This window comes from Chaetodon trifascialis, chromosome 12, assembly GCF_039877785.1.
Source record: "Chaetodon trifascialis isolate fChaTrf1 chromosome 12, fChaTrf1.hap1, whole genome shotgun sequence".
Classification (NCBI taxonomy): domain Eukaryota; kingdom Metazoa; phylum Chordata; class Actinopteri; order Chaetodontiformes; family Chaetodontidae; genus Chaetodon; species Chaetodon trifascialis.
The window spans coordinates 14,509,913-14,533,184 of record NC_092067.1 but is presented as its reverse complement, the minus strand read 5'-3'; the positions used below and the strand labels follow the sequence as shown (position 1 = coordinate 14,533,184).

The window sequence follows — 23,272 nt, the reverse complement described above, 5'->3', positions numbered from 1 at the left end:
TAATGATCATGCTATTTTCTAAAAGTCACCTAAACTACAAAGATCAGGCTCTGACGTGAAGTCAGTGTGGGGACGTCCTGAGGTGACTCTCACATGTTTCAGAGAGGCACCAAATCTTTTCTGTCTTGTGATTAGTTATTTATGCCATAGCAGGTGTTACGGATGAGAGCGTACATTAATATTTTATTCAGTTTTTCTTGGATGGATGATCAACCCCCAAACAGAAATATACAGTCCATGTTCACGTAGTTTTCTAAACTTATAAAGCAAGATAGTATTTTTCTAATGCCTTTTAATAGTGACTGAAATTCCAGCCCTTCCAAAGAGACAGGGACCTGCAGCAGTCTCCATGTCTGGCTGCATTTGGGAGGTTTATTTGTCCAGCTGACTCTAACACTTGCTGTTTATCTGCTTCCACTCAACTAAAATAGCAAAACAACCTTTGCTGCTTCATTTGTCTTCTTGTATGTTACTTGTAAAACTGACAGATACTAGACGTATGACCTTTCTTAGGTATATAAATATAAAACAATATGAAGGTATTACATGTCTGATTTTATGTCATTATGTTTATTGCAGGAGAGCGACATCAGGATTTCAAGACGGTTTGAAAAAAAAAAAATCACGTTTGTTTTTTCTTTTCGTTGTTTAAGTTTGATTCAGTTGAGTTCAGGGGCGATAGGCCTTTTCTACAGAAAACATTTTGGCATGCCGTAGCAGAAAAAGCACAGGTGTAAGTTATGACATTAATGATGGCTGCATTCCTTTTAGCTGCTTCAGTTTCAGGGTCCTGGTGTTGTTCATGCTGTCACACTGTCATGAAACAAACAAAACATAAGATAAGCAAAGATAATCAATTCATGGCTGAAGTGCATTTATCTATTTATTTAACTTTTTTAAATGCCTATGAGTGTGTTTACAGCTGTTCAACAACTGCTCTGAAAATTTAAAGATAAACTTTTTAAATATGTAGCCTACATGCAAATAAACCTCAAATGTATCTATGCTCAAAATTAGGCGACTGGTCCCTTTCCCCCAGTCCCTTTCCTCTACCCTGCGGCCCGCTTGTTGACCGGTGGGGGCGCCGCGGAGCAGGAGCGCACATCCCGGCATGGAGACAGACAGCTGCAGCCTTCAGTCACACTGCACCGGGCTGAACGGAGAGGAGCAGCGGGGTCAGCGGCTCTTAACTTTGGACCATACCAGACACATCTGGACCGCGCCGCGATGCTGCTGTTGCAGGGAGGACCCTCTGCTGCTTCTGCTGCACTTTTCTTTTACTCTTATTTTCTGGAGACTTCTCTGGTGCTCGCCTTCAACCTTGACACCGCTCATGTCATCAGGAAAGACGGGGACCCGGGGAGTCTGTTCGGCTTTTCTCTAGCCATGCACCGGCAGCTCAACCCAGATAAAAGAATGTGAGTGAAGTCTTTAACTGTACATCTCTTCTCTCATCTGTGCGGCTGTTGTTTAAAGGTGCAGCTCAGTGATGAGAGCACCTGACGGGGCAGGTTCACTTCATTTACTGACAGAAGTAAATCTTAACTTTTAAAGATCTTGAACCAAATCTCTTTCTGTCTAAAGTTAAAAACGATTTATCCTGAGAGGGAAACATCTTGTTCACATAAGGATCCTGCCTTTGCAGCATTAGTAAACTGGTTTTCATCCGGTGGTTGTGATGTCAGGCAACCTCTAAAAGTTACTTAAAAGTAACTCTAACAGTAACTAACCACCAAAGCCCATAGGATCTCATGTCGGATTATGCGTGTTTTTGTTCTAATTGTCAGTAGAGGTTGACTGACCCCCTGTGGTGCATTGAATACAAAACGGGAAGGAGCTTAAGGACAACAAGTGGATGAACAAAGGTTATAACTGTGATGCAAATGTGCCTCTAAGGTCAAACTGAGGGAGCACTGAGAGGAGAGCTGCAATGTTCCAACTGTTAGTCGATTAACTGGTTAGTTGATCAACTTTTCTCATTTTTAGAAGACTGTAAATTGAACATTGATGAAACTAAACAAGCAATTTGAATCTTTGGCATATTATTTTCTGACATGTGACTAATGACAGATTCATCGATAATGAACTTAAAAGTCAGTTTCAACACTCAATAGATGGTTGATGCTTACTCAACAAAACTTTTCTCAAAGATGATTGTTGTTTGTTGTTGTTTACATCAGTAATCTCAACTCAGAAGTTCCTCTACAGTGTGGACTGAGCAGGTGTTTTCCACTCAGCAGTTTTATATGTAAACTTTGATTTATGAACAAAGAAGTGAGTAATTGTAAAATACTGTTGATGCTACCATGCACAGGAAAATCATTTCCTCTGATCAGCCCTGAGGAGGCTGAAAAAACATCAGTGTAGTGAGCCCCGTCATCCTGCCACACAAAGTGTAACTGGGGTAAAGTGAGGAGAGGGGGTGGCGTGTCAAAGCCTGCAGGCTGAGGCTGCATGCAACAGCTACTGTGCTAAACTCTTAGCAGACTCTGCAGCAGCATGTTGAGCGAGGATGATAAGAAGCCCTGATAACAGGACTTGGAGAGAATTCCCAAAGATCACACAGATTAGTCTCGCGTGGAATTTTATCTAAGCATTGTTTTGACTTGTGCACAGGCCTGGCATGATGCATTGAATGAACTGGTCATGCAAAAGTGGAGGCTGTCTGTAAAATGCCAGAATCTCTTGTGCACAAAGAAACCTGCATCCTAAAAAGATTTTATTTGTCAGAGCTGACAAGTGTAAAGGGAGAAAAAGTCATAAAACTGAATCTAGTATTTGTTTGGCAAACAGGGGCTCAAAATGTGACACAGGACTGATAGTTTGTGTTTCAGCTTACATGCTGGTCTGTGAGGAAGCTGCTTCAAACAAACATGTGACACAAAATTCTGCTAACGCCTGCAAAAGCTGCTTTTTTGCAACAGAAACAGAACCATTGCATCATTTTTGTTCATTTTTGTGATTTGCTTAAGCTAGATTAAATTTTAAAGTGATTGAAAGCACCAGTGATTATTTGGCTGAAAGAAATTCATCAGCAACATCTGATAATCAATCAATGGTTTTACAAGGAAAATGAAGAAGGAAAGGAAGAAAGCACTTTATTAATCACACACACTGAGGTTGAACCTCTGCATTTGACCAATCCTGTATACACATAAGGGGCCTTGAGCGCATGCGCACGCGCGCGCACACACACACACACACACACACACTTGGAGCAGGAGCCGTAGGCAGCAGTAGTACTGTGCAGGTGAACGTTAGGCATTTATGTACTTTTCTCAAGGCACTGCAGTGTTGAAGTTTAGGCACTGTTCATTCACACATATTTTCTTCGGTCCAGGGGATTGAACCAGTGACTTTTTGGTCACAGTCCCTAAACATCGTTGGTTCTGACGTCTTTAATGTGAAGATTTACTGCGTTTTTTGTCCCATATGATAGAACACTGAACAACTATAAGCTTGAGTAATCCTGACTGTTATTATCATGATAATATAGAAAAATATTGAAAATGACCAAGGTGACACCATCAGATTTCTTGTGTTGTCTAACCAACAGTCCAAAACTAAAAAATATTAAGTTTATTATCACACTAGACAAAGAAAAACAATAGATCATCTGGATTAAGATGCTCAACTGAGAGAAGGTTTGGGCATTTTTGCTTAAAAACTGAAACGATTAGTTGATTAATCAAATAGTTTTTGTTTTCTGACTAGTGAGTAATCAACAAATTGTTTCAGCTCTACTGACATTGAATTGCTTAATTAATAAAATATAGAGTCTGTTGGTGTATCGAAATGATTGTAACTGAAGAGAGTATGGACTAACCAGCAGCTCCCCGGCTGTGATCTGAGCTCTAAATCCTCATGTGACCCTGAGGTAATCAGCCATGAGTCAAGAGAAAGTTCAGTAGAGCACACAGAAGTAGGTAATGAACAGCCCTGCCTAACGTGAAGCTGCGAGGCACACTGACCACTCCAAACTCACTGAAACCACACGTCAGCGATGGGTCACACACTCTGCATCTGTCTCTTTTGTTCTTATTGGAACCCATGTTTGATGACGATCAGCGGCAGCTGTGCAGCTCTACCAGCTATCACTGCGGGCATTGATATGATCATAGAAATCATATGTGAAGAGAGCAACGCTGGTCTTCACAGGGTCCTCTCTAAACACTGAATATTTTGGCGAGCAGCATGTGTGGCTAGATTGAATCCAACTGGCCTTTCATCTCCTCTGTGTTTCAGAGCTAAAACCCAAATCTTCCCCACTTCACTGCAATTTAAGAAACAGATCTTCTGGTGATTAAAGGAATTTGTTATTCATATAATTTACAACCATTAATGTTATTCATTCATTCATCTATTCATGTTGCTCCTCAAATGGGTTCATTGAAAGCACGACAGTGTTTATGGTGTTATAACGGCTTCCTTCTCATGTTGGTTACTGATGTGTTGAAGAAACAAGGAGATCCATGTTTCACCATCAGACTGAAACATTATGTGGTATCTTGCAAAGAGGCAATGGGATGCCTCCTCCATGAATAATGTGTCAGGTTAATGACGTGGATATAACATCCTATGAATGAAACCAGAGAAAATGGCCATCTGACTGGACATGCATGGCCATCTGTGCATGTGTAACCTGATAGATTAAACGCATCAGTGAATCATCATTCGAGACATTCCAGTCAAACTTAACACTGAATAAAGAAAGGGGTTGTGCAGTTTAGAAAAGGGTTAATGAACAGAGTTAAAACAAGTCAACTGGAAAACCTGCTTAAGCCTTTGTCTTAAAAACTTCTTCACTTAAAGTTGATCTGTGTTTGTAGCGAATATTCATGATTTCTTCCATGATGTGTCCCCAGCCAATCACAGGTCAGCACCAATCAGTGTGTGTATGTGTAAACTGAAACAGTTAGAACAGCTGCAGCAGTTCCTTGTGGCTTTGAGTGCACAGCTGTGGGATCACTGGGCCACATCTGTTAACAAAGAGCAGTGAGATCACTGTGTAAACCCACACCAGTCACTATGTGTTCCCATTTACACTGCACTGAAAGACATGCTGCATGATGGGATGTGGTTTCACACTGTAGCCTGGCTCATACTGGATTTTGGAGGCCCGTACAATATTGATAATAATGAGTTGGCTAATGTGGCTGTCCTGTATTTTAGGCTCTGTAGCTTTAGTAGAATCCCACTCTTGTCAGAACAGTTTGATGTTTTGAGTATAATGTCTTTAATCTACAGTATAATACATTCTAGGAGTCTATATTAGCACCTCAACCAGACATTGCATTCATTTCCGCTGCACAAAAGAAGATAAAATATGTAATTTTAGCCTTTTTCCCAACTGAAAAACTGGTTAAGGTCTCTGCTAGGCTGGTGTGTAGCATGCAAATGTCAATGTTATCCCTCAGCTACTTGCTAAATTCCACAACTGTCACTTTCCTGAGTCACTCTGCTGTCAACTTGGAGATGTTTTCAGAAAGTACAACTTCCACTTTTAATCTGAGTAGCTGTTAAAAGCATAGATGCGCAAGCTTTGAGGGGACAGATACTTGGACAGGTCTTTCATTCATACCCTGTCATTGATTAATCTGCTGATTATTTTCTCAATCGATTGATGATTTTATTTCTAAGATGTCAGAAAATAGTGACAAATGTCCATTGAAATTATAGCTTGATAGCCTGTTTTATTTGACAAACAGTCCAAAACCCCAAATGTTCTGTTTACTGTCATATATGACTAAAATCCCAATGCTTGAGAAGCAGGAACCCACAAATGTTTGGCATTTCTGCTTGAGAAATGACTAAAACTAATGAAAAAATTCCAATGATCAATTACTCGGTGCTGCTGTAAATCTAAACCAATCCCATTTAATGTATTGGTTCAATTCTGTGGTCATTTCTGAGGCAATAGATTGCAGTGATGGGATGGAAAATGCTTGTCATATAAAATAACAGTGTTGTCCACTTGTCTCTAGTGTTCTGCACTTGCTGCGATGCCTCTGATGAGACAGAAAATAGATTCTTTGTATTCTGCTTGACATCAAGTATCACCCAGTGACACATGTGAGGCTAAACTACCGCAGCTCAGAAGCTAAAATGTCAAACTGAAGCGAACTTTGTAAAGGCTCTTGTTTGCATTTGCATTTCACTGGACTTTGTTTGAAAAGAGGGTTCGCAGTTTGGTCTTCAGTCTCACATCAGACCTCCTCAGGAGAGTCCTTGTTTAGCAAATGAGGAGCCACAGGGCTGAGCCACAGATGAATAGGTGGACTACAGAAGGAACTGTAAAGGAGGAGAAAAGGGTGGAGAGGATTTCCTCTCCGTCCTACACAGTGAGCATGCTGGTCAGTTCACACATGATAGTGTAGCCTACCATCATGACTTGCACTATTTGCATTGTCCTGCATCCCTACAAATCACACGAAAGGATGTTTCATATGAAGATAAGGATCTTTGAATGTAGTCTGGCAAGTTTAGACCAAATTAATATGCCAGTATTCAATCTTATGAAGCCTGATTAGGCATTTTTTTTATTGGTCGGATAATCAGTTCATTAGCGGCCAGTAATCTGATGCCATTTTTACTGAGATATGGAGAGAGTAGAAGTTTTCAGAGATGGCAGAACTGTTTTAAATCTTTTAGCACAAGACAAAATCAAGCCTTAATTCGCATAAGAGCTTATGTTAAGCCTCAAGTTTTTAGTTAATAGTTTAACCGTTGAGTTTTCAAACAGCCGTAACACCCAGTCTCTTCAGTTCATATGCCTCATGATAATGTTCATGTTGTGCAGCTATAACAAGTCAGCTGAAAATATTAAAAATTCATCCAGAGAGAGCGGTTTTAGCTAACCCATGGAACTAACTTTAGCTTCATTATCACATTGAGAGATCGTTAGACTTTCAGTTCTCTGAATGCTGAGTCATTGAGTTGTTACATGGCCCTGACACCTGACACAAGCCATTTTTTTCTGGCTTTTTTTCAGTCAATTTCTTGCATTTTTCACCATTTTATGAACAACAACAACTGTAGTGGTAAATATGTCTCCATTATCACTGTATATTGTGTTTGTGCCATGCAAGAACAGAAAGTTTGACAGACGTAGCCGCAGTAAGTAAAAAGGGGATCAGCTAATAGATAAACAGAAGGTAACAAACTGCAAAACTTTGAGCTAAGTTGTGAAACTAACTTGTGAAAAACAGATGTGTATTCTGATAGCAAGAGTAGTGCATTTGTTTGTTTGTTTCTGTGATTTTTTTCTTAGTACAACCTCAGTACAGAATGAACTCAGGCAGGAAATATGACCCAACTGAAATAAGTTCTGGTTTTCTCTTTCCACCTCACTGGTCTTGCAAAATGCTGTAGCTTGCACTTTGACAATGTGTAAAAGGTTACAGATGCTGTCACCAAGTTGCTACCGTGTTTCAGAAGGACAGAAAACAATGTTGAATTTCAAAGGTACAGCAAGCTACAAATCTGTTGGTACAGGCTTCAATTATGTCCCAGTTGTTATCAACTATGTTCGTTTGACGCAAGACCAAAAAGACGTGATAATACATATGCATTAAAATCCTGTCAACAGTCTCGAAAGCGCAACTTTGCCTGCTATAACCAAATTAAATCATCCTTTACTCCATGATGCTCGGTGTCCATGCGTTCCTCTGTAATTGCCCTCAAGAGCATCTCCATCTTGTCCATGCCAGTGCTGTACTGATACAATTAACAAAAAATAATTCTAGACGCTCACAAAATTACATTATTACTTTTTTTTACTTGCAGATTGAATCAGGTCCTAAGTCACTGCTTATGTCAAATTGCAGATAGTTCACTAGAAATTCACAAATATTGTGACTTGAGTTCACATAAAATCGGATGAGAGATTCCTTTGAGTTTTGTCAGAGTCTACTACTGTGTGAAAGAAAGGTTGATGAACTCTTTTCATCAGATAAGTGTTGCTCATAATGTCATCTCAGTGGCTGCCGCCACCCTTGAAACACATCTTCCCTTCATGCTCGTTGAGGCTGTGTAAGGATGTGGCTTTAGAGGAGAAGCTGTGGTCAATGAACTATCGTTTGACAGAACACTGAACACTCTCCAAATTGTCTGCTTCACTGCTCCTTTGCCCTCTGCAGAATGTCAGTAGTCAGTAGTCAGTGGACAGTAGTCTATTGTCCGTACCATATTGTTTCTTATCACAAAATACAACAGCTCTTTGAGAGACTGATTGAACAGAAGCAGCTTTTCATAAGCAGAGCTGCTAAAATCATCCCTCCTGTGAATCTGCAGTATGTGCATTACCCAAAGATGTCGAGAAACAGCTTTCTGTCTGTAATGTTGATAATTTATCACTAATTAACAATTATTATTATGTGATAGTATCAGAGGGGTCAGAGCCTTTAAGGCCTTAAGTCAGTATCATCTTTTAAATCTTTTCTTTGAAACATACTTTTACTTAATTCCATCTTCTAATTGATTTAATCTTTTTATTTTTAGGTTTTATATTACTGGCATTGTCTTTTGTAAAAGTTCTCCATTTGATTTAATTTGACTTTATACTTGTTGCTTTTATCCTTCGAAGCATTTTGCGACTTGGGTTTTTGTCTGCCATCATCAACTCCCTTAGTCAGCTTAATAGAAACAGGAAATGACACAATGTGAGCAACATCTGACGTCCGTCAAACTTGTCATTGCAAGTTAAACTTACAAACAGAAAGCAAGATGTCTTTCTTAAGATTTACTATTTATTTTTATTCTCCAGGCTCTTTCTGGAGCCCTTTTCCCCATCACCACCGCAATTTCTTTTCATTTCTTTCCAGCTGTGAGCAGCCCTCCTACTCTTTTGTGCATTGCATTGTGGGAGAATTGCCATCCATCAACACTCAAAAGTCGACCGTGTTTGGTTTGCATTCTGGCTGTTTGGGTAGACCTCATGCTGTCACTTTTCCAGTCTGAACACACTAGTATGGATTTGGAACATGAGGGTACTTCTGTTATCCAATGGTTGTTATTGGCTTTAATTGTATTTTTGAAAAATTCCAGTCTGGTTTCAGGACTTACAGTATTGAATCTGACCTCCTTCTGGTTTTCCGCCCTTAACTTTGGCCTTAAACTGGTTTTCTTTGTGTTTATCCAACAGATCCTTCGCTGTCTCACGAAGAAACATTATGAGACATAGTAACTCCTCTTCAACCTTTATCCAGAGTCATTAACTTCTGACCTATAGCACTTCTATTTAGTCATTTTGCTTTTATATGATAGTGACAGTGTAGCTACAGACAGGAAACATGGGAAGAGAGAGAGGGGTGCAACAGCAATCCCCAGCCAGAAGTGATCCAGGTCTGCTGCGGTCATGTGGTTATTAGGCCGTAGTTGATCCTGACAATTGCAGTGATGTGGCAGCATAGCTACATGTGATTTCATAGGAGAAAAATAGTCATCTGACACAATTGTCAGCTTTGTTTGTTTTGTCACTTTGACAATCAGATGCAGAAATGAAAGTGGAGCCAATTCCTTTTTGCCAACAGCAACCACGATATCAGCATTTTAAGATGGCAGCCAGAAGCACCATTTTCAGCAGAAACTTGCATTCTCGCTGTTGCTGTGCCATCACTGTCACCGCTGATCTTCTCACACACATGTACTAAATTCAACAAGCTGCTGTCCTGGAGCTTTGAAATGTAGACAGTGATGAACTGAAGGTGTAGATGCAGATCAAGGTGATAACAATTTTGTGTTTTTCTTCAGGCTGTTGATCGGCGCGCCCAGAGCCAGAGCTTTGGGCAAACAGACGGCCAGCATCACAGGAGGCATTTATAAATGTGAAGTCACCCAATCCAATGATTGTGAGCGTGTTGTATTTGATAATGAAGGTGAGTTATCCATCCATCCATCCATCCATCCATCCATCCATCCATCCATCCATCCATCCATCCATCCATCCATCCATCCATCCATCCAAGAATGGATATCAGTACTCATATCTTTTTTCTGTGTTGTTAACTGTTGAAAGAGAACATACTCGTTGAGAACAAGGAGAATCAGTGGATGGGGGTGACGGTCCAGAGCCAGGGACCAGGGGGAAAGATTGTGGTGAGTCAAACTGAGTGTCAACATTCCCATTAAAGTTCAGCGCTGGTGTGGTCTTACCTGTCATGACGGTGTGAACTTAAACTGAGCCGTGTCTTGTGCTTTCAGACTTGTGCTCACCGCTATCAGAGGCGCTTGTATGTGAACACCCCTCAGGAGTCCCGGGACATCACCGGGCGCTGCTATGTCCTGAGTCAGGACCTGACCATCGACCCGTCCTCTGACGAGGACGGAGGTAACTGGAACTTCTGTGAGGGCAGAACCAGAGGCCACGAGATGTTTGGATCTTGCCAACAGGGTTTGTCGGCCACCTTCACCAAAGACTACCATTACGTGGTGTTTGGAGCACCAGGAGCTTACAACTGGAAAGGTAAGTAAACCTACATACTGCTTTACAGTATTGACGGTGATAATCAAGTTTTTTCATTTTGTTAAAACAAGTAATGTGATTTAGTTTTCTTACTATGAAAAATTATGAAAAAAATGAACATTTCTTGTTTACACCTGTTGACATCTCCTGCATTGTTCTCTCTCCTGCTCTTCAGGCATTGTACGGGTGGAGCAAAAGAACAACACTTTGCTAGAGATGGGGGTGTATGATGACGGCCCGTATGAGGTTGGAGATGAGCATCTCTTGAACCCTGAGCTTGTGCCTCTGCCTGCCAACAGCTACCTCGGTGAGTGTCTACCCACAAAGTACCTCTAGTTATTTTTGTCTGGCACTTATATCCTGTTGGTACGACGCTGTGTTGCACTTCCTCATCACTTCCTCTGTAGGTCTTTGCGTTGCTTACAAATGTGTTGTGTTATACTGTTTGGTTAATCTCATTTTACCTTGATTAGTGTTCATTGTTGTGTGAAAATCTTTTTTTTCAGTTTCATGTAATTTGAGATTTTAAAGACACATGATCAGAAGGGAAATTTGGAGAGAAACTAGACTTTTCACAGACGACTTTATGGCGTAAATAATGACATAATCAATCACTGCAACTGAGCCATCATTAAAGTTATTAGTTCCACCTGTGTTGTTCCTGCTAAAACAAGTCAAAATGCTTGTTGTGAAAAATGTCTTTAAGTCGAATTCATTTGGGAATGATTAAGAGACAAGAATGGAGTGACTTGGTGGCCTGGAGGTTGAGAGGCCGGTGTTGAACCACAGTGTCCCCAGTTTGTGTCAGGCCAGGAATCTTTGTTTGTGTGCAGACGTGTGGTTGTCTACACCTGACCAGGCTGACAATGGGAGTTACAACTGGAGACTGCAGAACAGTGGAGCTCACTATTTCCAAACTGGGGAACAAAATGGGTGAAAATGAAGTTGTTCTTCAGGGTAAAATAAGATATTTATGTCTTGCAACGTCTCTGACACATTAGGGTTCTCCCTCGATTCGGGACACAAAATCACCAGGAGTCTTGGCTTGACGGTGGTGGCCGGAGCACCCAGAGCCAATCACAGTGGAGCTGTGGTCCTGTTGAAGAAAGAGAGCGATGCCTCCGCCAGACTTTTGGTGGAGCACATCCTGTACGGGCCAGGACTTGCATCCTCCTTTGGATACGACGTGGCTGTAGTTGACCTGAATGGTGACGGGTAGGAAACATTTATTTATTCTGCTTTGTTTTTCAGTCACAAAATGAAGAAAAATAAACACAGACATAAAGACGTTAAGTTTTGAGATTTTGGGTAAGGGCCTGACTTCCCTTAAGACCACTTAATTTCAATGGTTTATTTCTTACCTGTTTTCTTTTCAGTGGACTTCACTTTATTTATGATGCCTCTCTCCTTTTCTCTAGATGGCAGGACATAGTTGTAGGAGCCCCTCAGTTCTACATGAAGGACAGAGATGTTGGCGGAGCTGTTTATGTCTACATCAACCAGGCAGGAAAGTGGGAAAGAATCACTCCTGTCAGTCTTAACGGAACCAAAGACTCCATGTTTGGACTGGCAGTGGAGAACATAGGAGACATCAATCAAGACTCATATGAAGGTAATTTAGCTCTTGTTTTGTAGCTTATTTATGTTGCTTTATATTATTAGTGTTGCTGTCAAGTAAACTGATTCCTTTCTCATGCAGACATTGCAGTTGGAGCTCCATATGATGATGGCGGTGTAGGAAAAGTCTACATTTATCATGGCTCTGCACAAGGAGTGAAAACCAGCCCGGCACAGGTTGGTTTTTGTGGAGCTTCGTTTCAAGCAACTGAAGTAACTCTAGTTATTAATTATACATCTATTCTGTGTCATGAAAGGGCCAAAATATGCATTTTTTTAACAGAACTGTGTGAAAAATGAAAGCGACATGGGTTGGAAGTAACGATTAACAGTGAGAAATAACTACGTGTGCAGCGGTGTGCACTCATCTGTGCGGCTGATCTGCTGTTAACAAGTCTTATAGTAACTCATTTTGGCTCCTGATACTAAAGAAGTAAATTTACAATGATATTTTATAAATTTGCAGAATTAAGTTTTGCTTTTTAAGTTTTCATTCTTTCTTAAATATTTTCAGATCCTATCAGGAAAGGAGCACAACATGAGACTATTTGGATATTCTCTGGCAGGGAACATGGACTTGGACAGTAACTCTTACCCAGACGTGGCTGTAGGCTCTCTGTCGGACACAGCTCTAATCTATAGGTAAGTGTTCCCTGACACACATTAGAAGTCCATTTAAACCCAACTGATTTCTATCACAACTTCATGTAACTACCTTTTGTTCAGGGCACGGCCAGTCATTAGCATCAGGAGAGATGTCAAAATATCTCCACAGGAAATTGACCTTACAATCAAAACTTGTGGTAACAGCATTTGGTAGGTGGTCTAACATTCATATATTTTAACAGACCTCATAAAACTCTGCTAGAAGCCTTAAAAAAATCACTTTTCTGTCCTTAGCTTCACTGTGGACGCATGCTTCACCTACAAAGCAAACCCTGCATCGTACAACCCAAAGCTGAGTAAGTGACATGTAAAAAATCCTTATTTTATAAATCCAAGGTCTATTCAGTTGATCTTACCTCTGCTTCCCTCTGTACTGCAGCTGTTAGCTATTCTGTCGAGGCGGACGGAGATCGCAGGAAACAGGGGCTGCCCTCCAGAGTGATGTTCATGAACAAATCCCGCTCTGAAGCAGACTACCACTTTAATGGCACCTTGGACCTCCGAGGCCAAAAACAGGAAACATGCATTAAGATAATAGCCAGACTGAAGGTAAAACATATCTGCCGCATAGTTAAATCACATCAGCAGGACACAGAGCAACAGTCAGGAACAGTTTGTCATCAGTTAGTTGGCACTCAATTAGATATTTCTTCTTCAACATTTTTGCATGGCAATCCTAAGATAATAGTTATGACTGCTTGAATCAGGCAGCACTGAGGAGATCCAGTCCAGACCAAAGCCAGCTTTGATAGAGACAGCAGTTAGAAATGCTCACAGGTATTACAGAAAATGTCTACAACAAAGGATCGCTTTACATTTTTTGAAAGTATAGTAACTTTAATAACAAAGGCAAAATATGATGTTAGCATTTTTTCAATATAACTAACACTGCTAATATCTATTAGCAATTACTGTGCTCCATACATGTGACTGTTTCTGATTTGCACAGGACAATATTAAGGACAAGATGCGCAGCATTCCCATCGAGGTGTCTGCAGAAATTGGGGGTATTAAACGACAGAAGACAAGGAACGGCCTCCCTCAACTCATGCCCATATTAGACTCCTCTCGACCGAGCAAAGATGTCATTGAGGTAAACACTCAGACTGCAACATTTATCGTGAAGTTAATGACAACATGTTCACAGTGGAGCAAAGTTTGTATGTGGCTCTGTTGTTGTTTGTTGTGCAGGTCAACTTTGTAAAAGAGGGATGTGGACGTGATCATATTTGCCGGAGTAACCTGAAGATGGAGTACAAGTTATACTACAAACAAAACAACCTAGACGTGTACTCCCCATTGCCCACGTGAGTGATTTTAACTCCTGTACGTTAAAGTGTGTTCTTATAGTCATCTTAAGAAGGTTAAATTAATCAATCAAATCTGCATTAGAGTATATTCTTATTGTCAACATTCAATGAAATGGCTTTGTGTAATGAGATTCAGTGAGAGTCAACACTGGTCTGCTGCAATTAGCTCTTTGTTTTGGTTTTTGGGCCTGCACAGAGACTGCATGGTGAAGTCTTTCTGCCTCAACAACCCACTGATATGAGACCATAACCAGAAAACAAGCTCAGACAGGTCTACAGTGTGATACCTGTCCAGCACACAACAGAAGAGAAACAGAGTATACAAACCAGAGCTAAAAGGCGACTGAATAGAATGCTTACATTAACCAGAAACGTGACTCTCATGCTGCTTTATCTGCGTGTGTGTTGCCCTGTGTCTGCTGGATGTGCAAGTAGGCAATGATTGGATAAAACATTCATGATAACAGCTTCATGAGTCAATTTTAACATATGAAAGCAACATACTGTAAAGCTCAGCCATAAGTGAGTTTTTAATGTTTGTGTATCTGCAGCAAGAAAAACATCCCTGTGTTTCATCTGAATTATGAGAGGAAGGACTTGGCTCTGTGGGTGACAGTCAACAACATGGATGGAGATGATGCTTACGAGGCGAAGCTGATGGGAACTTTTCCCGATATGCTGTCATATTCTGGAGTCCGCTCACTTCAAACAATGGTAAACAAGACTAGAAGTGCACAGCCGCACTAGCCTCAGCCTAATAACCACAGCTGAGCTTCGTCTGGCTCTACTGTCTTTTGTCAGTTTTACCTGTCTTTTATCTGTGCTTGTGGATGTTAGCATGGAAATGCTATCATTACCATGCTAACAGGCTATGACTTAGTATTGGATCTGGGTATTTTTGATAAAAGTGCCAATACGTTACTCAAGTTTCGCTTATAATACCAAAACGAGAATTTTTCTGACATTTTTAAAAGATACGTTTCTCTGCAAAACACTCTTTTCATAAAACAAGTGAAATTTACTGAACTATGCCTAAATAAAATAAGGTTTGAAAGGTTTTAATTTAAACAGGAACTCTGTGAAAATGTAATAAGTGTCGACTCGAGGCTCGGTGCGACAGTTAGCATATAAGAACTACAGTGTGTAAGTCCAGAGCAGGTTAGCATCATATCTGTGATACATGTTAGAATGCTATGCTAGCGTTAGTGAAGCTGAGACTGATTATCTTAAATTTTAGTATCGTTGTCGTGAAATAAACTGTTAAATGAGAGAAACCTTTGACCTACAGGTGGCGCAAGATGAAAAGTCTGTGAATCATGAATGTTATTACAAAATTTCATGGGAAACCACCCATTAGTTGTGGACATAAATCAGATTGACAGCCATTGTCATACATTTTAAAACTTTAAAACTCGGGCCAAAACCGATATATATATACTATTACTTTCTGACTTAATTGATTTTTGATTCGTAGTTTACTCCAGGTGTTCAAATTTTACAACATGTCCTCTTCCAGACGGAGAAGCCGATCATCTGCACTTCCAATCAGAACGGCTCTCAGGCAGAGTGTGAGCTGGGGAATCCTTTCAAGAGAGACTCAGTGGTACGTCTTGTCCTAAGTTTCACACGTTCATCCTGACTCTTAGCTCTTGTCCTTCAAATGTGACAGATGTTTTGCCATTTTTTGCCACAGACTGCATTTTACGTCATCCTGAGCACTGCAGGTATGACTCTGGACACCACGGAGATTGACATTGACCTGCAGCTCCAGACGTAAGTGCAGCTGCCTCATGTTCAGCTGTAGGTTATGTCCTGCACATGTACAGGAACATATAGATAAATAAAAGTATTGTACTACATTGATGTCATCTTTTTCTTTCAGGACAAGTGTGCAAGCAAATATTGTCCCTATTAGAGTACGGGCTAAAGTAATCATTGAGTTGCCATTGTCGGTCACTGGGTAAGTGTGCCACACCATTGTTTGACTATAATAAATCCACAGTGCCTCCAGCAGCATGTTAAATAAATATTTTTGCTTGTTTTCTACAGTGAAGCCAGTCCGAATCAGGTTTCTTTTGGGGGTGTTGTGAAAGGTGAAAGTGCCATGAAGACAGAAGAGGAGATCGGAAGTTTGATTAACTACACATTCAAAGTAAGTGTGTTGATCTGACCAGCTTCTTTATGTGATTATTAAATCAGTGCTGAAATAACCAAGTCTTAACATATTGACGTCTCCTTCAGATTAACGACTTGTGGAAGTCTTTGACGTCTTCTGTCAAAGCCTCGCTGCACATTCAGTGGCCCAAATGGAACAAAGATGGGAAATGGCTTCTGTACCTGGTGAAGATCACTGCTACGGGGCCGCAGGACATCCTCTGCTCTCCAGAGTCTGAAATCAGCTCTCTCAAACACATCCAGGTAGTATTTTTAAACCTTTATTTCCTGTAGTTCAGAACTGGCCAGAAGTCGGCCGTTAAAGCCAACCAGCACTGCTTAATTCCAGTCTGGATTAATGAGAAGAAATGTACTTTCAGCAGTCGTCTGCATCCAGGACCAAACGGGAAATTGCAGAAAGAAAAGCTGTTGGCAAGATGTCTTTACTGTCAGGCAAAAATAAAGTGTTGGTGAGTCTTTGTATGGATGTGCTCACATTCTTTTATGACGGTTTACATTGCTTTGATGTGTAATAGACTCTGTTCTTCCTAGACGTGTGACAAGGACATCAAATGTGTGGTGCTCAAGTGCCCCCTACAGGTTCTGGACGGTACAACAGTTGAGCTGAGGTCTCGTCTCTGGAACTCGACCTTTATTGAGGTAACACATCCTGTTTTAACTGTTTCCAGGTGTCTCATGTGTGATTTGCTACGACTGCCTTACCTGAGCAGCTGTTTTTGTTTTTACACAGGATTATGCCTCTCTTTCCTACTTACATATCGTTGTGAAGGCCTCGCTCGTCCTTCATACTCAGGCTAAAAACATGATCCTGAGAACTCCTGACACTGATGTAAGTAGCATCTAAGTACAAATTTGAGGTACTTGTACTTGACTTGAAAATTCACATTTTATGCAGCATTATACCTCTACTGAACTCAGTGGCAAATGTTGTACTTTTAACCCCACTACATTTGACACCTTCAGTTACTAGTTCATCTTTTAGATGACCTTTTTACATAACAGTACACAAATTGATCAAAAGGAGCTCAACCTGAAACATCTACAGCTGTAAAATGCAACATACACATTAATGCAGCACTAATATTGATCCAAAAACATCATACGCATTAGTAAAACACTGACAGTTACTATTTTCCTGCAGAATGAGTAATTCAAGTACATTTTGCTGATAATACTTACATACTTTTACATGAATAAGGTTCTGAGTGTAAGACCAGTAAAAACTTGTTGAGATGTATTTTCACAGTGTGGTACTGCAACTTTTACTTACATAAAGGATCTGAATACTTCCTCCATCTCTGCTGTTCACTATTGTGATCCTAACTCACCTGATCTCTCTGTTTTCCTGGCTTTGGTGTTTTATTCCAGGTGACAGTCACAGTGTCTCCAGAGAGCACCGTCGCGCAGCACAGCGGCGTTCCCTGGTGGATCATACTGGTCGCTGTTCTGGCAGGAATCTTGATTTTGGCTTTGTTGGTGTTTTTGCTCTGGAAGGTGAGTACAGGGACGTTACATCTTCATGTCACCCATGTTTGGCAATGTAGATGACACAGGATGAAAATAGGAGATATAGATGCACATTAAATATGAAGCGAGTGCTAGCAGCTGGTTTACTTAGCATAGCATAAAGACTGGAAACAGAGGGAAACAGCTAGTATGACTCAGTCTGAAAGTAACAAAATCAGCCCACCAGCACCTCTAAAACTCACCAATGAACACTTCATGTCTCTTTTTTATTCATCTGTACAAAAGTTTAAAAGACAATTCAACATATAATGGGAGCTGAAGAAACCTCCTATCAAGTCACCATGAAGTATTCAGCGGTGTAAAAGATCAAATATATGTGGCGTCAATGTGAGGATAAATATTAGAACTGGGTAAAGGTGGGCCCTAAAAGGCCATAAAATGTTACATTTTCTCTGGTGTTTTCCTGGAAGGAATCATAATGGCTACTGACTATCATTACTGCTTCGGTTTGTCCCTCTTAACACTTCACCACCCTTGCTCCCCCTCAGTGTGGTTTCTTCAAGAGAGCATCTAAAGACCAATACGATGCTGCATATCACAAGGCAGAGATCCATGTTCAGCCCTCTGACAAAGACAAACTCTCTGCTGAGGCCTGATTTATACTCTCTGACCAGGGGTAAAAAACAAGCTGTCGGCATGGAGTGTGATTACTGCAGTGACTAATGAACTCACTTTCCAGCTAAAGCAGCTGACTGAATGCAGAAAAATTCAAGCAGACACACATTGTACTGAACTGCTGAAGGAAAAGTTCGATGACATAAAAAACTTTATAGGCTTAATGCAACATAAAATAAGTTGAAACAGGGCTCTGTGTAAGAGCTGAAATGTGTGAAAAAGACCTGAATAGATAGTTAAAGTTTTTGAAGTGGGTTTTAGTACTTACCTTCAGTTGATTGTGGTGAGCACACCCCAGTTTGCAGAAGCAGCAGTACTGGCACAAAGCTCAGCTGCAACACATATTTTAGCCACCTAAAAAAAATCACTATCAGTGCAAGTGTATGCTGTATTTAGACTATTTTCACTGCTTTACCTTGCCGTCAGACAGCACTTTTCCACAGGAAACTTAAGTCATTATATCCATCTGTGTGCTCTTCATAGCCACCAGACTCCTTTGACAAAAACAATAATTTTACAGCTCTCATGTTCTATGAGGTAAAATTACCATTTTTGTCAAAGAAGTCTGGTGGCTTAGGAGAGAGCGATAAAACGGCTTCAGTTCCTACTCAGAATGGGCTGTCTGACGGCAAAGTAAAGCAGTGAAAATATTCTAAATATAGCGTTCACTTAAACTGATGATTTCTTTAGGTGGTTGAAATGTGTGTAGCAAGCCGACTTAAAAAAAAACCCCTAACTATCCATAGAAATTATTAAAGTTTCTGGTATTTCTACAATCTGTGTCTCTGAATTTTGCCAAGAAATCAATGCATTTTCTTACCAACAGGCTTCATGTTTTCCTCCCCAAAACCCCCTTTTTTGTTGTAATTGCTCTTTGCTCTGCAGGTGCTTTTGCTGGCATCGCTTTTACTGCTTGGCTGTTTGAAATGCCCCATTAAAAACTGCATAGCATGCTTCACATTCCTGCACATCTCTCCTCTGTTGTTTAGCGTAAGTGAATATTTGCCGACATTTATTAGTCTTTAATAAAATGTTGTGTTTTTCTGTAATCTCCCTTCCCAGTGTGGATTCTTCAAGCGCTCCAAACAAGATGACAGCGTCCCTCGTTACCACGCAGTGAGGATAAGAAAGGAAACTCCAGAGTATAAAGATGGAAAAGTCAAACTTGATCCTTTTGACAAAAAGCAGTGGATGACAACTTGGATTGACAATGAAAGTTACTCATGAGCAGTGTCGAACCACAAACACTGATTTTTTAAAAGAATTGTAGGCCGTCTTTTCAAGGAATTAGCTGGGTTCATATCCTCAAAGTTTTACACTGTATAGATGATGACATGTTTTTTGTAAGTTTTGTATATATTGAAATTCTTCTGCACACTGTATATTTATTTTTTGATAAAAATAATTTGATGCAGCCAAAGGTTTTTCAGTCTTGTGTCTGCCCTGGAGCAGAAAGTTTACTGTTTCAATGAGGTCGTACTGTCTCGCGAAAAGTCTATGCAAGGAAGGTACAGCCAGCTCAGTGTAATGTGAATGTAAACCAGTACATTTGTGGTGTTTTATGTCTAGTTTCACTACTTTCCAACAAGAAAAACTTCTGTCCTCTTTGGGCTGACACATAGGTACATAATCATTTCACAAGTAAAGGTGCACAAATGACCTCGACTGACCCTGAAGGTGAGTGGGGGTCTTTTCTCACATGTATTCTTAACCTCTGTTCAGGTAGCATCCACTGTGCTGTAGGTCATCACTGAAATAAGACTCTTTTTGTTCCATGAGGAATCCAAAGGGACAATGGCGAAAAGCAACTAAAATGTTTTATAGATTGAATTCAAAGTGAATGTCTCACTCGTTGAACTGTCAGATGTAATAAAAAATGCTTTAATGTTGATTGTTATGGTGCAGTTTCATTACTATTAATGCAGCCCATATAAAAGTAGAGCTGCAGCTAATGATTATTCTCCTTCTTTGTCACCTGCCGGACTGTTTTAATTGTTGGGAGAAATAAGAAATGCTCATCACAATCTCCTAAAGCCCAACGGGAATAGCTTGTTTTGTTTGACCAGTGGTCTCAACCCAAAGATATCCAGTTTACCATCACTTAAGACAAAAGCAGCAGATCCTCACACTTAAGCTGGACATGGATCATCAAAAGACTTAAAAAGGATCAGTCGATCATCAAAATAGTTGATTTGCTGCCAATCAACTAAACACTTGTTTTAGCTCAAAATAAGAGAAAAAAACTAATTCCATGTGCACCAAATATAGTGAGAGATGATCAAAACTTTGATGTAGTTAAAGGGTTTTTGGGGCACTGAATGTGTGAAGTTCTATCTGTATGACTAAAACACTGAAATAAAAGGCAGTAAAGCTTATTTGCTAACCAACTGAACAGAGCCTTACTCAAGACATTTATTTAATCATACTATTTAGAACAAGCATAGCATTAACATGGGAACAGGTTATCATTTTCACTACTCTATATAAAAGCTACTGCATTGAAAATATCACTCTTTATGGAACATTAAATGGATTTGTGATGAACGCTTTGGTTTTGCATCCAAAACATCTCAGCCCTTCAAAAAAAAAAGGCGTCCCTCGTTATGACTGTCAGAAAAAAAAAAACAAAACAAAAAAAACAATCCAAAGTTAGCATTATTTATGTCAATATGAGCGTCAACTTATTTATTCCAGATCAGTCAAACGTGAGGCGGAAGGTTTTCTCCTGCTCCTTGCGCTGGTTGTCACACAGTTTGGACACTTCCTCCACTCTTCTCTGCAGAAGAACTGAGTTCTGATCAATCCACTGAAGTGAATCCATGTGGGTGTTGAGAATTTTACAGATCTGCTGAAGCTGAGGGGGAAAAAAAGGAGAAAAACAAGGCAGGCGTTTGATTTAAATTGCAACAATAAATGCCAAAGCACTAAAAATATGTCAAGGGACGTTTCATTAAAGCTAGGTGTAATCTTACTGGGTCACTGGTATCTGCTGGGCCACTGGATGTGTTCAGGTGCTCGATGATCTCCTTCAGGTCCTGCGACATCCTCTTCAGCTGTGCATCCACGTTCTCAGCGAGCTTGTATGTTCTTTCACGTTCCTCGTCGGCGTTCTGCATGTAGATGGTTCCGCTTTGCTCTTTCACTGACTCCTCGAGTGGGCAGAGCAAGTCCTCCAGCTCCTTCTGCTGGGACAGGATGAAATCCAGCTCCTGGTTTAGCCTCCTCTGGTCCAGCTTCACCTTCTCCATCTCCTTATGCAGGGCTGTGATCTTCTCGCCGTTCTCCACCAGCATGCGGTCCCAGGCGTTCACCTGAGTAGCCTGCTGTAAGAAATGTCTCTCTTGGTCTTCAAGCTCAAGGCTCCACTTGTTGATGAGACCCTCTAGCTGGGCGTAGGTCATCACTGGGGGGGCAGTGGTTGTAGTGATTGTTGTGGCTGGAGCAGTTGCTGTGGTACTTGCAGTGGATACAGGTTTGAGCCCCAGTGTAAAGCCTGTAGCTACACCTGTTGTGGCAGCTGCAGTTGTGACAGCAGGGGCACTGGCAGGGGTGGCTGCTCCCAGAGGTTTCAGCATAAATGATAAACCTCCACCTGCTGCTGTGGTTGATGCAGGGACAGTGCTTGTTGCTGAAGGTGTGCCCAAAGTAAAGCCTGTACCTGCCGCGGTGGCAGTCGCAGGAGCAGCAGCTGTAGGGATAGGTGCAGCAAAGAGAGACGGGCCTGAGGCTGGAGCTACCTGGGTCACTGCAGGAGGAGCTGGGGTTGATGAGGGTTTAATCCCAAAGGTAAATCCTCCACCCTGACTTGCTGTGGGTGCAGCAGTGGAGGCCGCCTGGAGCTGGAGCTGGGGTTGGGGTTGGGGTTGGGACTGGAGCTGGGGTTGGGCTTGGGCTTGGGCTTGGGGTTGAGGTTGGGACTGGAGCTGGGGTTGGGGTTGGCTGCCCAAGCTGAGGTTAGAGGGAGCACTGGCACCAAAGCTGAAGCCCCCTCCTGGGGCAGGAGCAGTGGTCGCTGCTGTGGTCACCTGCACCTTTGTCGCTCCAAAGCTGAACCCCCCGAACGAGAGGCCACCGGATGCCGTCGTTGCTGCGGCTGTTGATGCTGCTGCAGTTGCTGCTGCTGCTGCTGCCGCTGCCGCTGCTGCCGCAGGGGGTTGGGGTTGGGGTTGAACTTGGGGTGCAGTGCCAAAGGCGAAGCCCCCTCCTGCAGGGACGGCAGCGGTGGTCTGTGCAGACAAACCCGTACCCAGGGTGAACCCTGACCCCGCAGCTGGAGCTACTGTGGAGCCTGAAGCCAGCCCTGTCGCGGTGGTTTGAGGAGCCGTACCCAGGCCGAATGTGGTGGTGGCGGCGGCGGGGGTCCCAAAAGAGAAGCCTCCGCCGGCTGGGGTGCTCTTCGCTGGGGTGCCAAAGCTGAAGGAGCCGGTAGGGTTGGAGGTGGCCTGAGTGGCAGTGCCGAAGGTGAAGCCCCCTCCAGAAGCGGCAGGTGTGGAGCCTGTCATCCCAAAGCTCGTTCCCGAGACGGCAGCCGTGGTCTTCTGAGCCCCGAAAGCGAAGCCCGTGGGGGCTTGCCCAAAGTTGAATCCGCCACTCATTTTAAATGTAACGTTATCAAAAAACAACCCACGTACAAAATGGTCACTTCCTCGCTGCGCCTCGCCGTGGCTTTTGGCGGGTCACAAATACGAGTTGGTTCAACTGAAAGTTCCGCGGAAACAGTTTCTCTCCTACGATGGTTTCCGATACGTTACCAGTTAAAACGGTCAATCATTGGTTTGTTATCGTTACCTTGTTCCTGACGGCGACCACAAACTAAAAACATATCCTTCACCAAAACGTGGCCTGCTACTTTCACTCCTTCAGACAGGCATCTCTGTAGCCGACTAAAGGAAATGACGAC

At 41.7% G+C, this 23,272-nt stretch overlaps 2 protein-coding genes across 4 annotated transcripts; one reads left to right on the top strand and one right to left on the bottom strand.

The window, feature by feature from the left end:
* The first annotated feature begins 1,196 nt into the window (after positions 1 to 1,196).
* Positions 1,197 to 19,812, top strand: itga6a (integrin, alpha 6a). Of its 3 annotated transcripts, XM_070976244.1 has the most exons (26): positions 1,197 to 1,418; positions 9,751 to 9,875; positions 10,016 to 10,095; positions 10,201 to 10,462; positions 10,638 to 10,769; positions 11,464 to 11,677; positions 11,881 to 12,074; positions 12,162 to 12,256; positions 12,594 to 12,721; positions 12,806 to 12,895; positions 12,980 to 13,041; positions 13,125 to 13,294; positions 13,695 to 13,838; positions 13,937 to 14,052; positions 14,607 to 14,769; positions 15,572 to 15,658; positions 15,749 to 15,828; positions 15,938 to 16,015; positions 16,105 to 16,207; positions 16,297 to 16,473; positions 16,590 to 16,679; positions 16,762 to 16,869; positions 16,961 to 17,059; positions 17,599 to 17,724; positions 18,246 to 18,373; positions 19,435 to 19,570. In XM_070976244.1, exons 1-25 carry the CDS (start codon positions 1,228 to 1,230, stop codon positions 18,351 to 18,353), a joined length of 3,222 nt encoding a protein of 1,073 aa, XP_070832345.1. In that variant the 5' UTR covers positions 1,197 to 1,227; the 3' UTR covers positions 18,354 to 18,373; positions 19,435 to 19,570. The 3 variants fall into 3 exon arrangements, with proteins under 3 accessions (XP_070832345.1, XP_070832344.1, XP_070832343.1); XM_070976243.1 differs by lacking the exon at positions 18,246 to 18,373 and having other exon boundaries at positions 16,593 to 16,679; positions 19,435 to 19,812; XM_070976242.1 differs by lacking the exon at positions 18,246 to 18,373 and having other exon boundaries at positions 19,435 to 19,812.
* nup62l (nucleoporin 62 like) lies at positions 19,800 to 23,257 on the bottom strand. Its single transcript, XM_070976245.1, has 2 exons — positions 21,345 to 23,257; positions 19,800 to 21,226 (listed from the first exon to the last, which is right to left on the bottom strand). Exons 1-2 carry the CDS (start codon positions 22,965 to 22,967, stop codon positions 21,068 to 21,070), a joined length of 1,782 nt encoding a protein of 593 aa, XP_070832346.1. The 5' UTR covers positions 22,968 to 23,257; the 3' UTR covers positions 19,800 to 21,067.
* Positions 23,258 to 23,272: the final 15 nt, after the last annotated feature.